Genomic DNA, 27376 nt, shown 5'->3' on the forward strand with positions numbered 1-27376 from the left:
AACAGATGGACTACAATCTATAATTATAGAACTACAAAGTGCACCTATATGGTAAGTGGAGCTGATAAAATAGGCAATGAGTGTAGAAGCAATGAGGTGTACTTAATGAAGTGGCTGGTCAGTGCATCTCTGATGAAGCAAGGTGTTGGCACATCGTCCACTAAGAAAAAACTTTCAGTAGATGACAAATCCTCATCAGCATCCGAAGTTGTACAAGATAGCATTAGCTCAATCCCTCTTCTGAAGAAGCAGTTCCTGTTGCTCACCTGACACAGAAACTATGGATTATGTTTGGCTATTTTTGAGTGATAAGTAAAAAAAAAAAAGTTTTGAGCAAAATACTTTGAAAAAGTACTGATGGCTGAGAGCTGAATAAAGTAATGTATTCCATTACAATAAAAACGTAACGTATTTAGGATACTTTATAGAATACATTTAAAATAAATATTGATAAGGCATGGGCATGGGATGGACATGGGATTTTTATTTTACCTAATTCAGTGTTCCACACTGTTACTGGTTGGTAGTTTTCTTCATGTAATTATCTTGTTAACATACATACATACATACATTTTCTAAGCCGCTTCTCCCTCATGGTCGCGGGCGGTTGCTGGAGCCTGTCCCAGCGGTCAACGGGCGGAAGGCAGGAGACACCCTGGATAGGTTGGCGGTCCATCGCAGGGCATTAATTTGATTAAATATTGGTAAATCTTTGAAATTAGGTTTTGAAAAACCTAACCTTTTTTTTCTTCTTCATCACCTGCTTCAGACCACTGCTGCTCCCACAATTCCCTAAGCAAGAGTCCAGTACAACACAGATGCTAAACTTATCACTCATAAACATGTCTACTAATAAGAAGATTATTAGTTTGATCGTCTCTCAAAAGAGCTCAGCAAAACTAAGCTTAATAACTGGCTCATCACCTTGATTTGTCAGTCTACTCAGATTCTAGTAAGAATGTCAGTGTTCCTAAATAAGCTGTTAATTGTGGTTGTCATTAGAATTTGTGTAATGAGAATGCTACTTGCCATGCGCTGATTCTAAAATAGGTAATAAACAGGCATTTATGGTGTTTCTTTTAAAGAAGCTTTTTGTTTTTGTTCAGTGCTAAGTATTCTAAAAATATTCTACTAAAATGTAAGAAGTAACTGTAATCTGAATACCGCCTTTACAAAATGTAACCTAGACTGAATACAGATACTTGATTTTTGTATTCTGAATACTTTTATTCCATTATATCCCAACCCTGTGTCCAAGCTTCCATTGCAAACAATGGAAGCAAGACTAAAGTCCTTTGTTAATTTTGGGCATTGTCTGTTTTTCCCCTTTTTGTTGTTTCCCTTTCATCCCCTGTAGTTAGCTATATACACTTTTTTACAGTCAGAATTTTCAGCCGTTTTTCTCTTTCAGCCAAAAGCCCAAAGTGCCACTTTTGACCACTCAAAAATAGAAAGAATGAAATGAGTGAAAGACAAAAAGTCAGTATGACACAGGTCTCAATATCAAGATACTTCTTACTGCAGTAATAAGAGATTGAGAGGTTTCTCACATCTCAAGATTCACCATTTGTAGTATGTTACTTCAGTCACAGTCAGTAAGAAATTGAATTATTTGAAGCTTTTAAAATAAACCACATGCGGATCAATAGGGCTGCAAAAATTTTCATCTGTATTTGATAAAGTTGATGATTAAAAGTTCAAAAACAGAAAAGCCATCTGAATTACTGACATGTACACTACTTTTATGAACCCATGCACTTCTGTAGGGAAACAAAGTTGTTTGTGAAACTATTACTACCTTTTCACCAGTAGCATCCAGTTCAAACTCACTTTATTGTAATTGTAGTTTGGCACAGCTTGCAAGACTCAGGCAATTTGAGGCAAAAGTAATAAAATAGTCCAAATAAGTTTACTTCTGCTCCCATTTACTTGTTAGCTAGCTAGCATGTTACTACTGAGAATAAATGAGAGCAGGCAGGCTAACTATCCAAAACCGTAGAATTATTCAGGTAAAGCCAATGTGGCTTTGTTAAGTGTGTGCTCCAGAATTAAGTGGTTTTGTGCAGCTGAAAAACCTTGATCACTCCACCCACCTACTGACAAGAGTTTACGTTGTTTTCATTTGTAAGACAGTAGTTAAAAAGTTGCCGTTTTCTCCATTTTCCTGCACCACACACTGATGTTCAAACAGAGCCAGCAAATTGTCCGGGGTTGCCAGGCTGAGTATGATCTGTTTAACATTTCTTTATGTATAATATTGGATAGAATATTAAAAAATAAAAATTTGATTGCAGCTGAGCTCGACTTGAATGCCTACCAACGAACATTAGGTTGGCAATGCCTGTATGTTACAAAAAACAAATATGTGACACGCACACACACACAGGTTCGAAACTTGCTTCTCAGACCGAGTTTAAAGTAAAGCTAGAGGCTGCTAGGAGCTCCTGCACAGCCTGCTAACTGTTTATCCTCATGGAGAGGTGCTATTTTCCTAAGGTAGTGACTCACTGCCTCTCAGTCCAAACAATGAAGTGCAGGAGTGAGTGAGCGCACAAGAGAGAAATAGAGAGAGAGAGAAAGAGAAAGAGGGAGAGAGAGAGAGAGACCAAAACAAAAAAGTGAGACAGAGCAAGAGTGAAAGTGCCAGGAGCCCTGCCAGCTCCCCATAATTGCTCCCAGTCCTCTCTCGTAGCATTGCACAAGCTCCGATAACACCCCAGCACTCTGATATGTGACATTAGCACATATCACCACACACACAGGTTTTCAAACTGCAGGCTTACACACTACATTTCTCTTTTTGCTGATATCCATTCTGATAACCTGCAATCTTCACTTGAAGAGTTTTTTGGCACCTTGAGTTGCAGAGGAGGCTGGTGAAAGTAGACCACCCTCAACTATAGTTAATAACAGAGCAAAAAGCCCTAGTCATTTGCAGGATAAAAAAGAAACCATTCCAGTAGATGAGATAAGAATCAGACGGAATGCAAACACAACCTGGATTCCAATAACAAAGTATCAACTCTTTTGTTTTTAAAGCAACAAACAAACTGAGAAACTGTAATAGACATGTGCTTGATAGCATTGCCTGGGCCTCATTCTTGAGGAGTGTGACCCTGCTTAGCTCCTGGGCTAATGGCAACTGTAAGCTCAATGCTTTGTATGGCAGATCTACATAGATAATTTGTTAATCACTACTGCAACACTGGCCTTTGTAATATGGATATTATAGAAGGCTTCAATATGGCTGGGGAATATGACAATATTTATCATTATACTTTACAATGACACATCACAATGTGCTTTTCTGAACATACTTTTAGAATACTGACCAAGTGCATGTTTCATAACAAAGAAAGCATAATCCTGACAATAAGCATAGTCTTGTTTACTTGGAATCAGTGGAGTGCAGTTTGTGAAAAGTTGAATAAAAAACATTTTTACATTTTTCATAGCTTTTATAAATGTTGCACGTTGGCTCTTTTTTGCCCGTTTGTTTATCTCAGATGTCAAAACAAAAAAACAAATGTTCTGGCATAATGTGTATCAAGAAAATTTCTTGAAATATTATGAAATATTTTGCACATTCCTAGGCTGAAGTATGCAAATGAGTCCTCTAACAAATATTGTTTATTTGTTTGTAATAATTTATTGTGTTCTATGAGCATCTCAATCAATCACAGATGTCCCATGTGAGGGCTCTGTGGGTGTTATAATGAATCATGGCATTCATGTCATCCAACAAGTGTAAATAATTTTGGACATATAATACAGGGCACTTTTTAAGCGTGTTCCATTAAGGGTTTACCTACGCATTTTTTTATATATTGCAAGGCATATCACAACCACACTATGTAGAAATGTAACCGTAATGTAGTGTTCTTTATGTTGTGCAGCCTCAGACAACACACAGCCAAAAGAACTACCAATCCTGTTGAAGACCATTCCTCTATGTCAGTGCATAAACTCCAGCATACACATGCACACACATACATATCATCCTGTCCCCAATAGAGTGAAGGTATGAGAGGAATGAAGGAAGAGAACGATCTGTGTCCAGCAAAGCAAAACAACATATAACACAACTCCACACAGCTCACTGCTCACCCCTCAGTCACATCTGCTTCTTTTTAAGCGTAGCATGGATAAGGGAGACCTCGCAGAGGGACCATGCCTCTTTTCATTTGCTCACACTCTCTCTTTCACTCTTTCTTTTTCAGTCTTTCTCTCCACTTTACTCAGTCTCTCTCTGACAAAGATTATTAGAGGGAGAAATATAGGATCCTGGAATCCTGGAATATAAAGTATTAAACAAATCTGTCAGACTCTGGGCTGTCCACTGTTCAGGTAGGCCTGTGGTTTGCCAGGAGTGATAGGGCCCTAAATCAAGACCATTCATTGCCAAAATCATTGATGGAAGTTATTTCATCCTCTTGTGTAACTTGGAACATTATCTATTTGTGCTCATGTGTTGCGTATGGCAGTTGATCAAAAAAGAAAAAAACAGCAACTGTCTCAACCAAGTCCTTAACAGCATTCTATCTCTATGAATAACTGATCCAGAATCAGCGGATCTGCTCTGAGACAGTTTACAGCCTCTGGAAGCTCTTCAGCTAGTTCATGCTTCACCAGTGACGACATCCACACTACAATCAACAAGGCATCAGCATACTGCTATGGAAAGAAGTGCTGATGCGGTAAAAAAAAAAGCCCCACAGTAAACAGATCTCCTGTGCTTGTCTGAGTTCCTTGGTGGAGACAGAAATCACTATCTACTAGTACAGACAAGATCTCCACATCTCTACAGTGCTGCTTTGCGCAAACAGATGCCCAGTTGCCCATGTGGGATTGATTGGTCCCTGCCTGGTCTTCTTTCCTCAGACTCAAGCAGAAATGCATGGAGACTTTCTTCAACAGCATGAAAGGTTCAAAAGCAGATTTTTTCTCTCTGTGTATGTGGCAGTGAGTCACTTCTCCATAAGCTGATGTGTTACAAGCACGCTATAAGGCAAATCTCTCACACTAATTGTAGATACAAGATGATAAACATTTACAAAGAGCTTGCTGAGGAACAGCACCGTGATGAAGAGGAGGCCAAGCTACAGAGAGCTGATGACACAAAACAGACAATTACTGTTTCTCAGTCTACCTCACACACAACTTGTGTAATGTCTTAATGCATTACTGTGACCCTGTTAGCCAAGAGACATGTATTAGACCAGATGCTCTGTCATTTTGTATGTGTTTTCCTAGAAAACCATGAAGCAAGCTTTCCATTCACACACCAGGAAAGTGAACTGACAGTGAGACTTTTCATCGTGGTATTCTACCTATGCACATAAGCTTGGATTTCCAAAGAAAAGTGTCGTGGAGATATTGAGCCTGAGTCTGTAATGGAGTAGAGTATTTGCAGTAGAGTGGAGTAGAGTATTTGCAGCTTTTCACAGATCTAAATCTAAAACTTACACAAAAACTTGCTAGCGCAGCTGGGGTTCTAGTGCAGGGCTTGGGATTCATTGTTTCCTTATGTTATCGATAATTAACAAGCAAGCAGTTTGGCTAATTTTAGCTAGTTGAGTTACTTAGCTATAGTTAGGAGTTGCTTAGCAACAGGGAAAAACATAGCCTAACACAGTCTTCGAAACATGCAGCAGTGTTAACTCAATAGTAGTAACAGTCAGCCCAGGGCTGCATGATATTGACAAAGTATTAGGGCTATGGAAATTGTGGGCAGATGTTGATATCTGACGTTTTCCACGTACATATCTGGCGATACGGATACATAAAACGTAGAAATCTTGAATACATCTACCTGAATTAGCATGAGGAAACAAAATAGCATTTATTTCAGTAAGGTTACAAATGCAGTAAAATCCCAATCTGCTCTTCTAGTGTACATTACATACAGCATCAAATATCAGTTTAAACAGTTAATTGATGGTATATTAATTGATGTATTTTGCCTACTCCAGTACTGAATGGCCATAGCACTGCCCAGTTTAGAGTTTTCCTTGCTCCATTATGACTTATTCAGCTCATCTGTTGGTTATTAACATAAATTAGTGTGTGCTTGAACAGAACAAACTGGACACATGAGTTCATCTGTCAGGGATTTGATACTTAGGCCCAATCCCATTTCACCCCTTGCCCCTTCCACTCAGCCCTTAGCCCTCTGTTTTGCACGCTCACGTCTAGGGTTGGGGTGTCCCAATTTTTGGTGAGGGCGAAGTGTTAGGGCTATATGGCCCTCCAAACAGAGATTTTTCAGAGTAATGAGAACGAGAATGGGAAAATCAAACAAGAAGTTGACGAATATCTGACTTCAGCTTCATTTCACCAAATAATTAGCGGTGGGCGAAAATAAATAATTGTCTTAAATCCCCTCTTTGAAGGCCCTATATGTAACTAAAATTCAGCAGTAAGCTCACTGAACTTTTCCCTTCCTTGCTATCACTGAAGACGAGCTGGGTCGCCTACAGAGCACTGCTAGTAGCCTGTCAATGAAGCAATGTTTTTTGTTTTTTTGTTTTCTTTGAGGGTTGTTCCATTTCGTAGGGCAAGATTTCAACCACTACGACTTGTAAGAAATGGGACTGGGTCTTAGAATTGTGGCAACCATTATCTCAATTCAAAGAAGATTATGTACAGTTTATGGAGCTTCAGTTAATAGGTTTATGGATTTTAGAATAGCTTTCTTTCTTTGCACATGTGATTGGGGAAAAGATGCCAGTCTCTATAATGACACTAGTACTGGAGTGCTGTACCTCTGCTTTTACTGCTTTTAAAAAAGAGGTTGGTGTGCATTTTAAAGAATCATTTATCACTCCGTTTGTTCATCGCTTGTTCATCGCCATCTCCCAATACAGACTGACTTTGAAAGAATTCTGAGAGCATCATCAAAATTTAAGGAATAATTTTGTTAAGTTTTACAATTAACCTGTCTGGACACAAGCTATTAAGGTACTCTGAGACTGAGTATGGAAAGCTGGTTCTAATACAAATCCTAAAAATATATGATATTTTAGATATTGGGTGACTGCACGTTAAACAATGTGTAAAACATTTAAATGATCAAACCTTTAGTATTCATTCAAAGTCAAACTCATTGTAGTTCATCATCTGGAAAGCAGTCATTAAACACGTTAATGACTGTCCTTTAGTTCATTAAGTCTAAGCTCTGTATGGTAACTTCATTATAATATCCCACTGGGAGTTCCCCTCTTAAGTATGTTCCAGAAGTAGCATATGAGCAGAAAGTTCTCTAGAGGCTTCAACAATGGGTCAGCCAATTTCAAAATCTATTGTGTATGTGCTACCGTGCGCCATTGAGCCCTTCTACATCCAAAATACACACATCAATCACAGCTCATAGACTCCAACGAGAGCATGAAGAGCCAAAGAAAACTTCAGAAGTGTAGAGTAAATATGTTGAGTCTTAGTGTGAGATCTGATCTTCTACAGACGTTACCCTACAGCATGTCCCCACAGCCACATTTATCATCCTCCACATGCCACACTCACTGAAAAAAAGTCATTTATGAATTATTAAATAATCAAATTAATATTTTCAATACCTGATTTCACCACACGGTTAAAACCGCAGTGCTGACTTCACAAAGTTTTCAGGCCACCATGCACTAACTCTATGGTCTGATTTATTATTCTAGTTTGGTAATATTGGTAAAGTGTGTATAAGAAAGAGAAGAAGGTAACAGAGAAGAATCTTACTCTGGCAAGGCTCGTCGGATGATTGAGTGTCGCTGTCTGTACACATCCAGCTTAGACAAGCAGTTGCACGAGGTGTGGTTGGCAAAGCTGATAGTGACTGGTTTCGGTGGCTGTTTCACAGGGACTGTGATCTCAAACAACTGGAGAAGAGAAAAAAAGGAAGAGTCAAATTTTTGAATGATGCCATATCGCCAGTAGAGTGTTGTTAACTTGCACCACTAAAGTAAAAAATCTTTTTCTGCTTTCCTCAGTTTGCTGTTCTCAGCAGAGAAGTTTATTAAACTCTTGATATGAGCAGTACTATCTGAGAAAGTCTGGAAGATCACAGACCCTGTCATTGAAACCACAATAAACACAAACAGTTACCCAAACTACTATTGCAGCAACTTAAGAGCACCGCAGACATGGAATGAAGAGGACAAACATGGAAATGTGTAAGAAAGGCAAATACCATTTGACCAAATAAAGGCAGACATCCTCACATTATGGCAAACATTCTAAAAAGGTCTTTAAACCTTATCTGAAGGTCATGAAACAGTGAAGCACAAAGGCAGCCTGCCTGAGATGCTACATAGGCCAAACATATACACTAAAATTGTTTTTAAACAATTAAAATTAGCTGACTGTTCTGTATGAGAATTTTACACCAGCTTTACTTCATACAGAAACTCCTTCCCCTCACCTTCCATCCTGTTCTAATAAACCGTGCAACTCAACACCCACAGTTTTACATTGTTTGTAAAGCTTGTCAGTTTTTGGCCTACTTTTTGGACAGTTTTGGCTCATTGGGTGCCCTATGCTGTATTATTCCTGTACAGTCTGATACTCCCAAGACTATAGGAGCTTGAGGATCTTTGCCTGTCCTCCAAGTCCAAGTGATACACCAGCTTACCTACTTTGGCTGTTACCACTCTTGTCCTTACACTAGAGTCCCTGTTCATGGGCTAATTCTTTAGACCAGTTAGGTATTATTTCCCTCTATACCTGAAAGAGTGGTTCTCAATCCTGGTCCTTGAGACCCTATACTCTGCACATTTTTGTGTTTTCCTTTAGGTGCTTGTTAATAAGTTAATGAGTTGAGTCAGGTGTGCACAAAAATTGTAGTGATGAGTCACCAGGACTTGGATAGGGAACCCTTGCTTTAAACTAGAAATTCTGACTAGCTCCATATGTGTCTTGACTAGCTCCATATAAGTGTAGTCATTCGAATATATACTACTACTGCTATTTATTCTAAGCCTCAGGCAATTGTGGTTGACCTTCCCTAGCTTTGAAGATGATCAATCACTTAGTAATAGTTGCAACAGCTAATTGCATCTAAATGGCAAACTGTACCTGGCAAGCTTGCAGGCTTTTCAGAGTACTATTCCATGTGGTAGGTAAGACATTTTTAAGAAGAGCACTTCAACAGATGCCACTCCCTGTCTCAGAGTGCTTGTTGGTAAAAGGGGCAGTAGCAGTTGTGGGAGGAGGGTGAGTAAATACTTACATGCATACAAGAGTGACAAATTTCTGTGTGTAATGGGAGGGTTGAGCATGCATTTGTTTCCCTAGGCAATTTCCTGTATCGCCCTAGCCAGGAACTGCCACTGTGATTAAGCCTTCGTCTAGCAGGCTTTGTAGCAGGGCAGGAGAGGCTTAGTACCTCCAAATGCATTTGGCAGCACAACAAATTCTCAAACCCATGAAGAACTTTACATTGTCCCTGTTATAGCACTGGCCAAATCCACCCTCTTTCACACACACACACACACACACACACACACACACACACACACACACACACACACACACACACACACACACACACATACACACACAAAAATACACACTCGTATCATAGGACGCTGACCTGGACACCTGGTTCTTCCATCTTTTCTAAATGGGGGGAGGATACATAGCATTCTCCAGTGCTTCTTACGCATGTAAGAACGTCACAGAGCTGCTATTCACACACACACACACAAAACCAAAGACACCAGGCATATACATTCACATGAAACAGATTACATCACACTCTAATCAAATGGACCAGGCTGACAATGTAGAGGCAACAAAGCAAGCAGTGTAAGACATGTTCTCTGAAGGGCCATTAAATCCTACTGTTAATCAAGAACAATAGAAAAGCAAACAAAGTAGATCATTTGAGTGGACAGGGGCTGAGTTAGAAGTGTTTTAATGCTGGGAAGCATTTAGTCACACACACACACACACACACACCCACACACACTATTATACACTAGTCTGTTTTTTTCACAAGACAGGAATTTCTCAAGCCTTCATTGGCTCCTTCCATTAAAGTACCTCTTCACTGCTCTTGATAATAAAAATAAAACTTTAGTTCCTTATTGTCGTATTTACAGTCTACTGGATTGTCTGGACCAGAAGATACGAAGGTCAGATAAATCAGAAGATTCATTTTAACTGGCAAGTCTTTCCGCTCTAGGCAGGCTGAGCTTGTAGAGATTAAATTGCCAAATGAATAAAACTGGAGGGCTTGCAGTTTGTTGCAGACAACAGGCTGACTGCCACATTCATGTGTCTATGATGTTTTAACTAATACTTCTCTTAATCATTTATACCACAATGAACTTAACTCTAGGTGACAACCTATGTCACCCCCTGGGGTTAGTAAACCCAGATCATATACAATTAAGGGCACAATGTTAGCAATGTGTCTTGTCTGCACCAACTACATCAGCTGGACCACTAATGCTTCTGTAACCTTCTTTTTCTCAGACATCACCATGCACAAAAAGCAGCAGGCCTCACATGGAGGGCACAGGTAACTGAAGGAACCATGTTTGAACTTGCTTGCACTCCAGAGATGGGTTCAGTTTGATATACATACAGACATGAATTCAACAGTTCAGCACCCAGGAACTGGTTTGTAGATGAAGAATGGAATTTAATCCTACTGAACTGAGGCCAAAAGTTAAGTTCAGATCTGGTTCACACATACACATACAGTACAGTGCATTTAAGAAATGTATATTTTACTAGCAATTAAATAGCAATTTATCAAATTAAATATTTTTTTAAATAAAAAATTAAATAAATAAAATTAATTAAATAAAAAAATCACAGAATAACTACAAATAATATTAACACATTAAGCAGTGATTTTATGCATGTCATGTGCTTGAACTATTTCCAAACCTCGCCTCATGACATACCAGCATGAATTGTAGTCATCATCTAATACCCGGTTTGGGTAATCTATACTTCAAGTTAAATTAGATGTGCTGTTGGTGACTCACAACATCTCAACTACTATTTTGAAAACAAATTCTTATACTTTTTACAGCATTTTGCTTACATTTATTTAAACGGTATATGATGTTATTGTTGTCAAAAACCCACTTTTTGTGAAGATAAATTTTTTTTAAGAATTTGCTACAATTCTGGTTGTACAGTACTGCATACAAATGCAATGCTGCCAGAGTTTTACTAAACATAAGAGAAGACAGCAATCCTGCTGCTAAGGATTGTAGAAAAATTTCACGCCACTGAATTATCACTGAAGTTGTTACAGGATTTTAGCTAAAAGCTCATGAAAATAAACATTACCCTAGGTCTTTTTCAAAACATACAAAATACAGAGTGCAGCTTATCTAAGAAAGAGAAGAGAGCACTGCTTGACTTGAGTAACTGACCGTTGTGTGTTGTAAGTAAATTAATAACATTTAAGTCATATCAGATCTGTGCCCAACACAAATTATTATGAGATAAATCTACTGCTTGCCTACTTCTCCAAATAGTCATGTTTGAGATCAATGTTATGCCTACTGCTACTCTTAAAATTCATGACAGGGGGAGCATCCACCAAACTCCCCACAGTATAGGTCAAGCCCCCCTATTTCCAAATCTCAAGTGACACCCCTGATTAAAGGGACCCCAAGACACATGAAATAATCAACTCATTAGTATGTTACAGCTATTCCACTGCATGGATAGTGTAAGCATTGTCTCCTCCAAAAGGTGAAACTCTCTCTGATGGCTTAAAGGAAGCAGTACTTTGCAAGCTTTTTAAGCCCTAGTCTTACAAAGCCCTGCAATCCGCAGTACACATCATATACTTTGCTAGAAGTCTAGGAATATGCCCAATGCTACCAAAGATTAAAACTATAAAGCTGACATTCATACCAATCAGGCATAATATTATGACCATCTCCTTGTTTCTATGCTCATTGTCCATTTTATCTGCTCCACTTACTATATAGGTGCACTTTGTAGTTCTACAATTACAGACTGTAGTCCATCTGTTTCTCTGCAGCCCCCTTTTACCCTGTTCTTCAGTGGTCAGGACCCCATGGTTCCTCACAGAGCAGGTACTATTTGGGTAGTGGATCATGCTCAGCACTGCAGTAGCACTGATGTGGTGGTGTGTTAGTGTATGTGCCCTGGTCTGAGTGGATCAGACACAGTAGTAAGTGGAGCTGATAAAACAGAAAATGAGTATAGAAACAAGGTGGTGGTCATAATGTTACACTTGATCAGTGTACATATGTTACCAATGGTAAGCACTCAATACTAGTTTTTGGAACCTATGTTTGAACCATATCAAATCAAAGTGACATCCAATCTCAACTGTTTCCACATACTTCTAGGTACTTTGAAGTAAACCTCAATTGAACTATGACAACATTTTCCACACGGAGACCAACAAAATGTCAAATAAAGCATATTAATCCAAATAAAGTTCAAACAAGCAAACACCACACTTAGACTTACCGTCTTGCTGATGTAAGAGGTAGTGATGTTCATGCACTGGTGTTCCTCACTGTTGCAGCAGCCTCCACATCTGTAGACAGACACGCAGGGTGGTTTATAGAAGGTGTTTGTGGCTGCCCCAAACTCTTTCCCCACATCTAAACAAACTTCGCGCGGCATGCACAGGGTCTTTCTCCACTCTGCCTCAATACCTGTTACACGATGAGAGAGCCAGACAGGAAGACGAGAAACATTAGATGGTGCAGTAGTGAAAAGTGTTACGAGCAAATCTTTCACACCATGGTTGATTGTATTATTGATTTGTTTTGAGGCTGACAGGCTCTTGGCAGTTTGGATGGTTGGAAACTCCAGTCATGCTCCAGGAGAGCGTCCCTGGCAAGCTTTTGCATTTCTAGCTCTGATTCAAAACACCAGCTCCAGCTAAACAAGGTCTTTAAGTACTAAAGCAAGGTGTATAAAACCAAGCTTGAACTAAACTCCAATAGACTGCAACTCTCCATAAAGCAAGGATGGAGTTTACCACCAGGCACATAAATAGGCATGTGCAAGCACTTTCAGACAAGTTGAAAGCCATTAATTCACATTAATTCTCTGTCATTGGGATACACTAATCTTAAATATTAAGGAAATTGTTCAAAGTGAAACTCATTGACTCTATGATTACTTTAGAAGACTTATCTAGGTTTACTTGGATCCTGACTCATTGGTGCTTGATCCACAAATGCATTTTTTCATAGCTACTGTTGAAAAGTTATGCAAGCATTGCAGAATGATGGTACAAAATCCCAATTAGCCTAATGAAAAATTGTATATATATATATTTTTTTTTTGTTGTTGTTTTTTTGTTTTTCACAGAAATGATGGTACAACACTATAGAAATTAAACTTGGATATAACTTAAAATAGTCAGTGTACAGCTTGGATAGCAGTATATATTTACTGTCCTCTGAAAATAACTCAACACACAGCCATTAATGTCTAAACAGCTGGCAACACATGTGAGTACACCTCACAGTGAACATGTCCAAATTGTTCACAATTGTGTCCTTGTCCCTCCCTGGTGTCATGTGACTTGTTAGTGTTACAAGGCTCTAGGTGTGAATGGGGAGCAGGGCTGTTAAATTTTGGTATTTTGGGTACAATTCACTCATACTGGCCACTGGATATTCAACATGGCACCTCATGGCAAAGAACTCTCTGAGGATGTGAGAAGTAGAATTGTTGCTCTTCACAAAGATGGCCTTGGCTAAAAGAAAACTTCAAAAACCCTGAAACTGAGCTATAGCATGGTGGCCAAGGTAATACAGCGTTTTTTCAGGACAGATTCCACTCCAAACAGGCCTCGCCAGGATCGACCAAAAAAGTTGAGTCCATGTGTTGAGCATCATATCCAGAGGTTGGCTTCAAAATATAGACGCATGAGTGCTGCCAACATTGCTGTAGAGGTTGAAGAAGTGAGAGGTCAGCCTGTCAGTGCTCAGACCATACGCCGCACAGTGCATCAAGTCAGTCTGCATGGCCGTCATCCGAGAAGGAAGCCTCTTCTGAAGCTGACCCACAAAAAAGCCCAGAAACAGTTTGCTGAAGACAAACAGTCCAAGAATATGGATTACTGGAACTATGTCCTATGGTCTGACGAGACCAAGATAAACTTGTTTAGCTCTGATGGTGTCCAGCATGTGCAGTGGCACCCTGGTGAGGAGTACCAAGACAACTGTCTCTTGCCTACAGTCAAGCATGGTGGTGGTAGCATCATAGTCTAGAAGTTGCATGAGTGCTGTTGGCACTGGGGAGCTGCGGTTCATTGAGGGAAACATGAATTGCAGCACGTACTGTGACACTCTGAAGCACAGCATGATCCCCTCCCTTTGGAAACTGCACCGCATGGCAGTTTTCCAACTCAATAACAACCCCAAACACAAGATGATGGACTGGCCAAGTATGTCTCTAGACCTAAATCCAATTGAGCACCTGTGGGGCATCCTCAAGTGGGAGGAGGAGGAGCGCAAGGTGTCTAACATCTACCAGCTCTGTGATACCATCATGGATTCCAAAGAAAGAGGATCCCAGTAGCAACCTCTGCAGCACTGGTAAGTTCCATGCCCAAGAGGGTTAAGGCAGTGCTAGATAATAATGGTGGTTACACAAAATATTGACACTTTGAGCACAATTTGGACATGTTCACTGTGAGGTGTACTCACTCTTGTGTTGCCAGCTATTTAGACATTAATGGCAGAGGACAGTAAATCTATACTGCTACACAAGCTGTACACTGACTACTTTAAGTTATATCCAAGTTTCATTTCGATAGTGTTGTACCATAATTTTTGAGAGATACTATATATATATATATATATATATATATATATATATAGTAAATCTTGTAAATTTTGTTTGTAAATGATTGGACCAAAAGAAATGACCCAACACAACTTGTAAAAAAATCTGGTTCCAATGACTTACAATAAAAGTAAAGTAGTTTTTTTCCTTCTCCTGTAAAGTTCTCATTTTGGAGATTTTCTTTTGACAACAGTGATATATATAATTTTGGAGATATGAGGTTTTCTTTCGACAACAGCAAGATATATATATATACACACCCAAGCTATCCTATTAGTGTAACCTATCACATGCATACAAAATAAATATAAATTTATATTAATCACACAGTGTAATTTTAGGTCTTTCACACTGGTCCTATTTTTTGCAGTTTTTCATTTGGCTAAATTATTTTTTTGTCTATGTTTTGTACAGCTTGCCCAATTACAAACAACAGCTATAAAATAACACATTTTTGAGCAGAACATGGATAGATTCATTAACTGAATAGGTGCAGAATAACAAAGAACAGACCAAGTCACTTACTTTTAAATATGTCAATATTTAAGTATGCGGCAGCGAATGTCATCTCCTCCATACGCGTTTCTGCAGAAGGCTGCTCACTGTGTTCTCTGGAACTAAAACGAGGCATGGATCCGCGTTTGGAGCGGCACTTGAGCATGTTCCAGTAGCTCGGATACAGTAGCTTCATCAGCTCATCCACACTACTGGCAGAACGCAGCTGCTCCTCCAGGTCACGCTCCGAGGGCTCCTGACATGACACATAGGTAGAAAACAAGTTAGAGAGGCAGATACTGCATTACTTTCAACTCTTCTATAATAAATTTTATTTGCATTTGTGTCAACCAGAAGGATTTCTAGTTATAACTGGGTGTTCACCAGGTTTTAGCATATTTTTACTCATCCCCTTCATAAGAGGACGAAACAGTTAGAGTTTATACAGACTTGCTATTACAGCTTTATATGTTATTCATCGGTTTTAAGAAATAATTGGTCATCCAGTTCATAATACTAGATACACAGTTTGTTAAAAGGTTTTTTAGAGAATCTGTGTTACCTGGCACTGTAGATAAATACAGCTGTGTGTCATCTGTATAACTAGTTGCTGACATACTCATAAATAATTAAAGCTAGGTTAAGTGGTTTATTATACACTGTACTATATTACTGTCTTCAGCTTTTGTCAGTAATACATTACAGACTTTATGGGGCAATAAAATAAAATAATGTTGCCTGAAACACAGTTGTGATAGGGAATCAATGCAGTTTAAAAGGAACAAACTTATGCAAAATGGTAACATCAACATTCAGAATGTGTTCCTTATAAAACCTTTAAGTATCACACAGCTAATATTTCTTAATAGATTCTTTACTTTTAAAACACATATTTGGGATAAACATGGACATAATGATGGATGTACCTAACTCTTTCACTCATTTAAGCTGCTTTTTAAGCAGGAACACAGCCAAAACCCTAGTGCTGAATTTTCTATAACACTAAAGGCAGAGCCTGGGGACATGTAGGTCTTCTAATTCAAGACTCTGCTTGTTTGTGATTTGCTTTGTTTGTGAACATCAGACCAGACAATTTGTGTCTCAGGGTGCAAGTGGCAAAACCACCACCAACATGGAAAATGTCTTTCTCTGATTTATGAAGCTTCCTGTCATAACAAGGGTGCTTATGGTATTTAAATAAACCCATAAACACAGACCCACACATATACACATATACATATATATTGATAGTTTATAAATATGTAATATCATTGCCTTTGATTCAGGTAATGGAATAAAAATAGGAGGCCAGGTGTGAAGCACATGGATCAGGGACCTCAGCTTCATAGCTCCGTCTGATTCACATCGTAAATGAATCATTTGTAGCGTTCCCTTACCATGAAATTGCCCAGAAGGCCTGTCTGGCTAAACTTATGTGCTGTCTAGCTTGGATGAGGTACAGATATCAGGATTACTGGCAGGCTAACAGGTTCTTGCTATCTTTCTTTTCTTTTTTTGTGGTATGCCCAAAGTATAGCTCTGTTTAAATGTAAAAAATGCAATAAATTCATATCCTGAGTGCTATCCTTGATATATCAGTGTGATACAGTGGTGTGTGCAAACTGAAATGTTAGTTTGATGTGGTCCTGCATATGTTTGAAAACATGACACATTTGAGCCGTGTTTTGATTTGGGGAAAATATCTAAGTGCTTTTTTTCTGACCAACATTGCGAATGCAATTAAATATGAATATTATGGTTGAATTAAGCTTCACCGTTTCCCTGCAAATAAGACCAGCACATTAACTTTGTAATTGAATGAATGCTGAATGCAGTGTAACAGACTGCCAATAACACAAGCTTTGTATTATTAGGTTACATTTTCCCTCTAAAAACTTGTTAAAACAATGTTCAATTGTGTAGGACATAATAAAAATTGCAGCTTTTGCAACTCTTCCAGAATGGGATTGTAATATGAATCATCATCAAATCACTTGCAATACATCATCATTAATCATTAAGATCATTTAGCCCTACATCCTGCCTAAAAAACATCTAAAACACTGGTTTGTGCATTCACTGTATATAAATTTGCAGTGTAGATGAAGTCGATAATTTCTGTTCATTACTGTTACAAGCTCAGATTTTTAAAAATGGTTTGTAGTTCAAAGCCAGTTGAGTAGAATCAAAGATAAGGGAAGAGCAGGATCTGCTTACTGGAACAGGGGCATTCAATGAGAGTCACCAGGTAATTGGCTGAGTATGCACACCTGTGCCTTGTTCACCCTGCTTACATATAAGCCCCACAGCAAGCAGCTGGCAGAGAGAAAGTGTATGCTGAGTCTGTGAGAAAATGCACTGGAGTAAAGGCTTACTGAAAAGCACCTGGATCACTTCTAAAATTTTATTTTCTATATTCCTTTAGTCTTTGGTCACCAAAACAGGGAAAATAAACAGCTAAGATTTTCCTGGTTCTACGTATGTTATCCTTGGTTCATCTGTCTTTTTTCCAGTCACAGACTGTGAAATAATGCAAAGAGTACATTTGTTATGGGGTTCTGCTCCATCCACTGGATCTTGTTTACTGTTCATATGTGACTAATAGTTTTGGGGGATAAAAGTCAATAGCTGCTTTAGTACATATGTTGTATCTGTGAGAAACTGTTTTCAGATGGTCGATGACCTCATGTTCTGATTATCATTATTCTGTTAGTTTAGATTAGTTAGATTATCATTGTTCTGATAGTCATTATTAGAATCACACCATAAACATCCATCATTTGAATCCACCTGGAAATTGCAGAGCTCCAGTAAATACGGGACCTAAAAGTATTATGCAATAAATTACAGCTCACAATCCCACAGAAGACAATGGCAACAATTACCGACTAGGTAAAATACTGACAGTTGAAATTGCATTATTTCTACTATTACACAACAGATCAGTACTCTGCTTTGATGGATTACCAATTTCATCTTCGGCTGTTTGCTACATTCCACACGCTGAGTCAAAATCTCAATACAGTACATCCTAGGACATATATATAAACACAAACTGTATGATTTGGAAAAGCTTTCTTTTCCTTAATAAAACCGAAGGGTGTAAATCACTCCATAATAGACTGAATTGTCATCACTCGTGGGTCTCAGGACTCACAGCCTACTGACAGTGATGCTTATTTAGTAAGCTGAGGCGGGAGTTTCGGGTCTGTCTGGGGAGATGAAACCCTGTCTGTGTGCAGTAAGAATGCCCAGTGCACACTTCTAAACCCCACAGAACCCTGACCTCAGAGAGTCTCTGGGGAACAGGAGTTTGGCAGAGCGTGAAAACATAAGCAGCGTATGCAGGCGGCCTGCAGTCCGTGATGGAAAATGATACCGTTGTCTGGGACATTCCAGGAAGCGTGCCCAACTCACCGCCATGACGGATCACCCTTGGTGATAAAAAAAAAAGCAACCCCCCCACCCCACTGCATCTCTGTAGTGTCAAAAAAGTTGAAAAATACAACTGAAATAAACACTCAGCATTCACTCACTGCTGCCCTACAAGCAATTAACACACTTGCAATCCCCTCTTTTGGTTAACCCTTAGATTTTCGATTGTATTTTGGTTAACCTTGATTAAGTATGGTAATTAGACTCCTGGCTGTGGCAGTCAGATATTGATGTAACACTGAATGGAATTCAGGTTGTTATATATCCTAACAAGATTCTGAATATATCCCAAACACAGGAAACTATAAACAGACCCAAGACAAATTAAACGTGAGTGTAAACCGCTTCAATTATTCTTAAAAATGCAAAAGAAACAGCATTTTCGGCTGAAAGCAGTGACTGTACCCCTGATGCAGCACTTGCAGTATCTCCATTAGAGCATACATGGAATAGCAAGCTGACTTTTCAGTTACAGCAAAATGTGAAAAACAGAACAATTATTACTAAAATTGCTATTTTTGTGATCATGCTGTTATTATGTAGATAATGAAAGGCATTGTGAAATAGTGAGAACAAGGTTCTTTTTTATATGACCTTGAATCTTCAGGCAGATCTAGCGGTTGTTGTTCCGATCAGCGCCAGTCCCCGTGCTGTTTAGCAAACTGCTGGCACTTATGTGTCTGATTTGAAAACAGCACAACACTGTGATTTTCTTTTTCGCAAGCCTTCCAAATAGTTTGCTGGCAAAGTGATGGTGTCTAATTGTAACCAAATCCTTCAACTGTCTAACTCTAATCTCTGGATTTTTTTGTCTCTTAAATTATCCTCCTCACTGTGCATGTGGTTAAAATATGCTAGTATCCTCTTTCAGTTGGGCCGCCAGTTCTATCAAATTTCTAAATTATCATACCTTCATAATAGAGATAGGTAGCCACAACTTTATTTATGAAAGTTAGAGCTTTTTATATTCAAGATTGAGCTGAAACCATTTTTATAGCCTGTTGCTCACATTTACTAAGGGTGCCACATTTACTGATGCTCCCTGTACTGTTTCATTGAAGAATGTACATCCAAAGGAAAAGAAAACAATATGGCCAAATAAAATAAGAACAAATCCAAATCAATATTATCAAGACTTGTAATCTAATATAATCATAAGACTACATTATGGTAATTAATAAACTCACATATTACTACTGACTTATAAAACATTCATTTTGCCAGTTGTTATTTCTGTAAAGACTTGTAAATCAATCTATGCACAAGAAAATACTAGTGCACTAATCTAAAATACATGAAAAGCTCATATCTCCCCCTGAACATTGCTGTGAATAATTTCCCATAGTTCTCATCCAAGAATCACGTCCAGAGGAAGAGTTCAATCTGTCTAGGAACTGGCCAGTTCCCCCCACATTGACTCCTTCATATTTACTCAAGGAACTCAAATACCACCAAAAGAGTCTGAACAAGCCCATTGTATTTGGCTTCTTCCATGCCTTTGTTTACAGTGATTTCTGAGATAACGTGCCAGTCTGTTTCCTTTGCAAAACAATGGAGACTGTGTGAAATGTTTGTGTGTGTGTGCCAACCACACAAACACATTCACACGTTACTGTGTCACAAACAGCAGGATTAGTAACTATAAAAACTCCTCAGTACAATGCACTATTTTTACATGTCCATGATGTCATAAATAGGGCAGGAATTGGACTATGGAAAGGGGCAGAATGAAGTCTCTGGGCAGTTGAACCTAAACGGCTCTTATTGTTACTTTATTAGTATCAAGAGGGTACAAATTCCTTTGCACTCTTACAGGCAAGAAGAAAATCTTCAAGGATTCATGTTCAGGTGCAGATTACTCACACCACATGAGTAATGAAAGGAATCTTGTTCATGCAATTTAAGTTCAGCAATAAGAGGATGTTGACAGGGTTTCGAATCACGTTAAACAGTCTCAATTCAGTCTGCATTTCTTGTCTTTTTAACTCATCCAGCTCAGTGCTTGTCTTTTTAATTGCTGTTTTTGCTGTCATTGTGATTATCCATTATCAACCATTTTAATCTGGGAAAGCAGTCCCTGATTCAGTGTCTTACGCAGTTGTTTATAATGAATGTTTAATAAAAGTTTTAGTCTCTGGAACAGTCCAGGCAGTCAGAGCTACCTTATGTCAGAGCTACAGTATGAAGCTCAACAGCCACCCACATTGCTCTCCATGCACCTCCTCCCTATGACCTTCCCTACATATAATTAAGTTGTTCACTAATATATCAGCAGGGACAACAAGGTAGATCTAGTTAGTGTGTTCTTAGTTCTCAGTCACCCTTGAAAGATACACTATATTGCCAAAAGTACTCGCTAGTCTGCCTTCACACTCATATGAACTTGAGTGACATCCCATTCTTAATAATTCTTAATCAGTCTTGATATGATGTCGGCAATCCCTTTGCAGCTATAACAGCTTCAACTCTTCTGGGAAGGCTTTCGACAAGGTTTAGGAGTGTGCTTATGGGAATTTTTGACCATTCTTCCAGAAGCGCGTTTGAGAGGTCAGACACTAATGTTGGACGTGAAGGCCTGGCTCGCAGTCTTCACTCTAATTCATCCCAAAAGTGTTCTCTGAGGTTAAGGTCAGGCCTCTGTGCAGACCAGCCAAGTTCTTCCACATCAAACCCCCTCATCCATGTCTTTATGGAGCTTGCTTGGTGCATGGTCATGTTGGTCATGTTCTTGTGGCTACTGCCAAACCCAGACTCGTCCATCGGATTGCCAGACAGAGAACGTGATTCGTCACTCCAGTGAACACGTCTCCACTGCTCTAGAGTCCAGTGGCGGTGCTTTACACCACTGCATTCGATGCTTTGCATTGCAGTTGGTGATGTAAGGCTTGGATGCAGCTGTTCGGCCATAGAAACCCATTCCATGAAGCTCCCTACGCTGTTCTTGATCTAATCTGAAGGCCACATGAGGTTTGGAGGTCTGTAGCGATTGATTCTGCAGAAAGTTGGCAAAGTTTGCATGCCATGTGCCTCAGCATCTGCTGACCCCACTCTGTCATTTTATGTAGCCTGCCACTTTGTGGCTGAGTTGCTGTCATTCCCATTCGCTTCCCAATCGCGATACCACTGACAGTTGACTGTGGAATATTTAGTAGCCAGGAAATTTCACTACTGGACTTGTTGCACAGGTGGCATCCTATCACAGTACCACAGTGGAATTCACTGAGCTCCTGAGAGCAACACACACGCATGCCTAGGTGCTTGGTTTTATACATGGAAGTGACTGGGACAGCTGAATTCAATGATTTGCATGGGTGAGTGAATACTTTTGGAAATATAGTGTAGCAACTCAATAGCAAGCTTTTTGTTGTTGCGATATCATGCTGATTTGGTCTACAGGAATTCTTTATGGGTTTCTGATGAGATGGAAATTATGTGTTCACATGAGTAAAACCATACTACCAAACCAAACAATTCCTTTAATTACATTCCAGTGTGCTTTATAGAGTGAAATGAATGACAATGAACTGGAGGATGTGAGTGGCATCAGGAAGAAGATGAGACATGGGGAAGACCTGCATTAATAATTACTCATGGACCACAATTTCCTGCTGATGAACTCCATGACTTTTCTCCCCAACACTGTACCTCTCACACATTAGGGCACACCTGACCAGATTAATCATAATGGAAATACTTGCAGTGAAGGAAGTAAAGGATACCAACAAAGCCAATACAACACCAAACTAATGCCACTGCAGCTAACTCAAATAACATAAAATCACCATGATGTCACCCTGAGCTGAAATTCTGACTCATGGATAAGATTTTGCAAGAGGACAGTGAGAGGATGTTTCGGATTTCCTGGACTGAAGAAATGCATTCCTGTTCCATGGCTCACAATCTCTTTCTTCTGGCCGAGATTCACTGACGCGTAAGCCGAATCTAGAGGTAAGGCCAAGATGCTGATTTGGAGCAAGAGGTTTGTGTATATCCTCTAGGCCACTGCCAGCCTCCTGAGCAATTCTGGATCATGCAGCTGGACGGACCTCTCATCCAAGAAGGGAATTCCTTATAACTTTCATCGCAAAGCCAAATTCACAATGGTGCAATTTCTAAATCATTTCAACACATTCCTCCCTAAATTACTCAATCAAAACCTTAAACTCTCACTTTTTATATAGACTCACTTATATATATATATATACCCATTTTGAGGGAAAAAAAACATTTGTTTTTAGATTTTAAGGCTAATAGAAGATGACAGACACATCTCAAAACTAGTCAAAATACAAAGTTCAAGTGGTGACTGAATATCACAGCCAAAATATTTGAAAAACAATGTTGTAATGGGCATGTTGTAACTGTTAACTATGTAGTGACATCACTGACACTGTATTGCCAAGCAATCTGGTGATGGAAAGAGTATGAAAGTCCCTCTGGGATGAAATTACTCATTCTTACAAATGACAGACACTGTCTAGCTGCAAGTACAAAATAACTAGTTAAAGGAGATGAAACAAAAAAGCAAGAAAAATGTTACCTTATAACTTACCCTCTCCTCAGACTGGTGTCAAATCTCTGATTTGATAAAAAAAAGTGGACCCATTTCAGCAGATATTTAGCTAGATCGTTGACAGGAAATTTCCTCTACAAGCAGATTGCAGTCCATCAAACAGGCTAAATGTAAATAAAAACAAAATGCTGTGATGTTTGAAGTCTATATTTAACTGAAAATAGTACAAAAACAACATATCAAATGTTTTGAAAAATATATACCCATTTTGAATTTGATGACAGCAACACATTTCAAAAAAGTTATGACGTTTCCACTTTTTTGCATTACTTCTTCTTTTAATAAAACTGTGCAAGCATTTGGAAACTAACTAGACCAACTGTTGTAGTTTTGAAATTTAAATGTTTTTGCCAGACACAGTATTTCAGCTGCTCAGTGGTTTATGGTCTCCTTTGTGATATTATTCATTTCATACTTTGCAAAATTTTTCAATAGGTGACAGGTCTAGAATGAAGGCAGGCCAGTTTAGCATCTGGACACTTTTATGGAGCCATGCTGTTGTAATACATGCAACATGTTTGGGATTGTCTTGCTGAAATAAGCAAAAAGACATCATCTGGATGGCAGCATAAAAAACCTTGTATCTTCTTTTTGACATTTTTTAGTTTTTGAAATAATTTGAAAATGCCTGTTGCCATTTACATTGTGAGTAAAATTCATGATGAATGCCTGGTTCCATTGACTTACCTTAAATGTAATGTATGCTTTTTCCTTCTCCTGTAACGTTATTGTTTTGGAGATACAAGGTTTTCTTCTGACAACAGCAATATGTTGCTTCTAAACCTGTATATATCACACAGCATTCTCGATGGTCCTTTTTCTCATTAGTCTGAAGGATGCAGCATCCATGATTTCCAAAAAGAATTTCAAATTTTTGAGCTGGGGTCCAGAGAAGGCAGTGGCATTTCTGGAACCTGCTTACATATGCTTTCTTCTTTGCATGTTAACATTTTAATTTGCATTTGTGGATCATTGTGCAGCAATGAGTATTTTTTGGAAGTGGTGCTGAGCCCATGCAGTGATTTCCGTTACAGCATTATGTCTGTTTTTAATGCAGTGCTGCCTAAGCTCATGATCAGCCAATATTTGTTTTCAGCCTTGTCCGTTCCATACAGAGATTTGACACTGAGAAATGTAATTCTTGAATTATTGCATTATCCTTGAATTATTTGCCTATGCAGTCTTTCACAGAGTGATGACCCCCTGTCCATATTTACTTCTGAAAGACTCCAAACACGTTACTGACCTATTACCGAGTAACCTAATTAGTTGTAAGATGTTCCACCAGGTGTTTTTTCCTAGCATTCTTTTGTTTTCCCAACATTTTAAAAATGTGCTGTTGGCATCAAATTCAAAATGGATATATATTTAAAAATAAAAAAAACAATAAAATAAAAAAACAAAAAAGGTTTCAACATTTGATATGCTGTCTTTGTACTATTTTGAATCAATTGTAAGGTTTGAATTATTTGTACATCAATGCATTCTGTTACATTTTGTACAGCAAAATGCTATGTCTTTTTTGAAAACAGGGTTGTAGCTGACACACAACTACATCAAACCTATTTACAATGACATGTTGAAATTCTGATTAGCAAACAATGCAATGTGGGTAGAGCAGTAGGACTTTACACTGTAAAATATGACTGAATCTTTTAACTTGTAAAAGAGAGTATCCTGGTTGTTTTACATTTTGGAGTTCATTGAACTTCAAATAATGAGTTAACAGAAAGCATAACTCAGAACACTGTTCTGTTAACTTACTATTAGAAGTTCCCACACACACATTTTCTAAACTGCTTATCCTTCTGGGTTGCAGGGGGAGCTGGAGCCTATCCCAGCAATCATTGGACGGAAGGCAGGTTGCCAGTCCATCGCAGGGCAGACAGACAGATAGACATATACTTCCACACAGTGAGCTCAGAACCAGGTTTCTTACTTCTCTACGTTTTGAAAGAGCTCCTGGTGTTCAAAACAGTGATATCAAATTCACTACAGCATGCAGTAGCAGCTCTGCAGGATTAGGGAAGCACACACAGGATGTGCTCTGGACATCACTTTGATCCTCCAGAATGAGGCTCCAGAGACGAGGGCCAAGTACGCTGCCTTCTTGAGTCTGACAGCACTGACTGTAATGCCCTGAATAATGGAGCTCAAAGACACAGATGTAATGCACACCTCCAACACGCGAAATGAGGGGATAGAAATAAGGTCTGATACAATTAGGTCTCCTAAACATTCTGAAGGAAACCTCAAAACTGAGAGGTGCGACCCTGTCCTGTGTTGAACTGAACGAAAAGTGTACCCTAAAAATGCAGGGAGAACACACTCAGACATTTATTCACACCTCTCTATATTCTTTAAACAAACAGAATCCAGAAAGGGCAACTGAAATGTTCTCCTGAGGTAGAGTGCAAAATATCCATCCATCCATCCATCCATCCATTTTCTAAGCCGCTTCTCCGTCAGGGTCGCGGGGGGGTGCTGGAGCCTATCCCAGCAGTCTTCGGGCGGAAGGCAGGATACACCCTGGACAGGTCGCCAGTCCATCGCAGGGCAAAATATGAACCCCATTAAATGTTATTATACCGCTCATAATGCGAGTCTAAACCACCAACAAGACCCTGCAGTTTCCTCACTCACACACACACACACACATATACACACACACTCACACAAATCTGAGTCTTCCAAATGGTTTTTCCAATCTTAAGCAATACCTGTTGGACCTATTAGGGAAAGCCAGCAGCAGTTATAAAGCTTGGCCAGTCCTGTGCTGACGAATGGCACTGTCAATGTCAATAAGCAGGGCTCAAGTCAAGCTTTAAGGACTTTTTAAACCCATTATAATTCTATAATGAAAGTTATAGAATGTTAGAAAAGAAACACTGAATTAGTTCTATTCATTTTTCCATGATGTACATTCACCGGCCACTTTATTAGGTACACCTTGCTAGTAAAGGTTTGGACCCCCTTTTGCCTTCAGAATAGCCTTAATTATTCATGGCATACTTTCAACAAGGTGTTGTAAACATTCCTCAGAGATTTTGGTCCATATTGACATGATAGCATCATGCAGTTCCTGCAGATTTATCGGCTGCACATCTATGTTGTGAATCTCCCATTCCACCACATCCCAAAGGTGCTCTATTGGATTATCTGGTGACAGTGGAGGCCATTGGAGTACAGTGAACCCATTGTCATGTTCAAGAAACCAGTTTGAGATTATATGACCTTTGTAACATTGTGGATTATCCTGTTGAATGTAGCCTTTAGAAGATGGGTACACTGTGGTCATAAAGGGATAGACATGGTCAGCAACAATACTCAGGTAGGCTGTGGCATTTAAACAATGCTCAATTGGTACTAAGGGGCACAAAGTGCCAAAAAAATATCCCCCATTACTAATATATCCCCATAATATCCCCACCATTACACCACCACCACCAGCCTGAACCATTGATACAACGAAGGATGGATCCATGCTTTCATGTTGTTTACGCCAAATTCTGACCCTACCATCTGAATGTCACAGCTGAAATCGAGACTCATCAGACCAGGCAACATTTTTCCAATCTTCTTTTGTCCAATTTCAGTGAGCCTGTGCGAACTGTAGTCTCAGTTTCCTGTTCTTAGTTGACAGGAGTGGCACCCAGTGTGGTCTTCTGCTCCTGTAGCCCATCTTCTTCAAGGTTTGACGTGTTGTGCGTTCAGAGATGATATTCTGCATTCCTTGGTTGTAACAAATGGTTATTTGAGTTACTGTTGCCTTTCTATCATCTCTAACCAGTCTGCCAATTCTTCTCTGACCTCTCACATCAACAAGGCATTTTCGTCCACACAATATTTTCTCTTTTTCAGACCATTCTCTGTAAACCCTAGAGATGGTTGTACATGAAAATCCCAGTTGATCAGCAGTTTCTGAAATACTCAGACCAGCCTGTCTGGCACCAACAACCATGCCATGTTCAAAGTCACTTAAATCACCTTTCTTCCCCATTCTGATGCTCAGTTTGCACTTCAGCAAGTTGTCTTGACCACCTCTACATGCCTAAATGCATTGAGTTGTGG

The 27376-nt window shown here is 39.1% G+C and overlaps 1 protein-coding gene across 1 annotated transcript in view; it reads right to left on the reverse strand.

The window, feature by feature from the left end:
- Window positions 1–27376, reverse strand: part of vegfc (vascular endothelial growth factor c) — a 55014-nt gene that overhangs the window by 19193 nt on the left and 8445 nt on the right. Inside the window, exons 2-4 of the mRNA XM_017709064.2 lie at window positions 15328–15553; window positions 12463–12653; window positions 7729–7868 (exon numbers count right to left, since the gene is read on the reverse strand). Coding sequence (XP_017564553.1) covers window positions 7729–7868; window positions 12463–12653; window positions 15328–15553 — 557 coding nt within the window. The remainder of the gene's footprint in view (window positions 1–7728; window positions 7869–12462; window positions 12654–15327; window positions 15554–27376) is intronic.

This window comes from Pygocentrus nattereri, chromosome 5 (genome assembly GCF_015220715.1).
Source record: "Pygocentrus nattereri isolate fPygNat1 chromosome 5, fPygNat1.pri, whole genome shotgun sequence".
Taxonomy (NCBI): domain Eukaryota; kingdom Metazoa; phylum Chordata; class Actinopteri; order Characiformes; family Serrasalmidae; genus Pygocentrus; species Pygocentrus nattereri.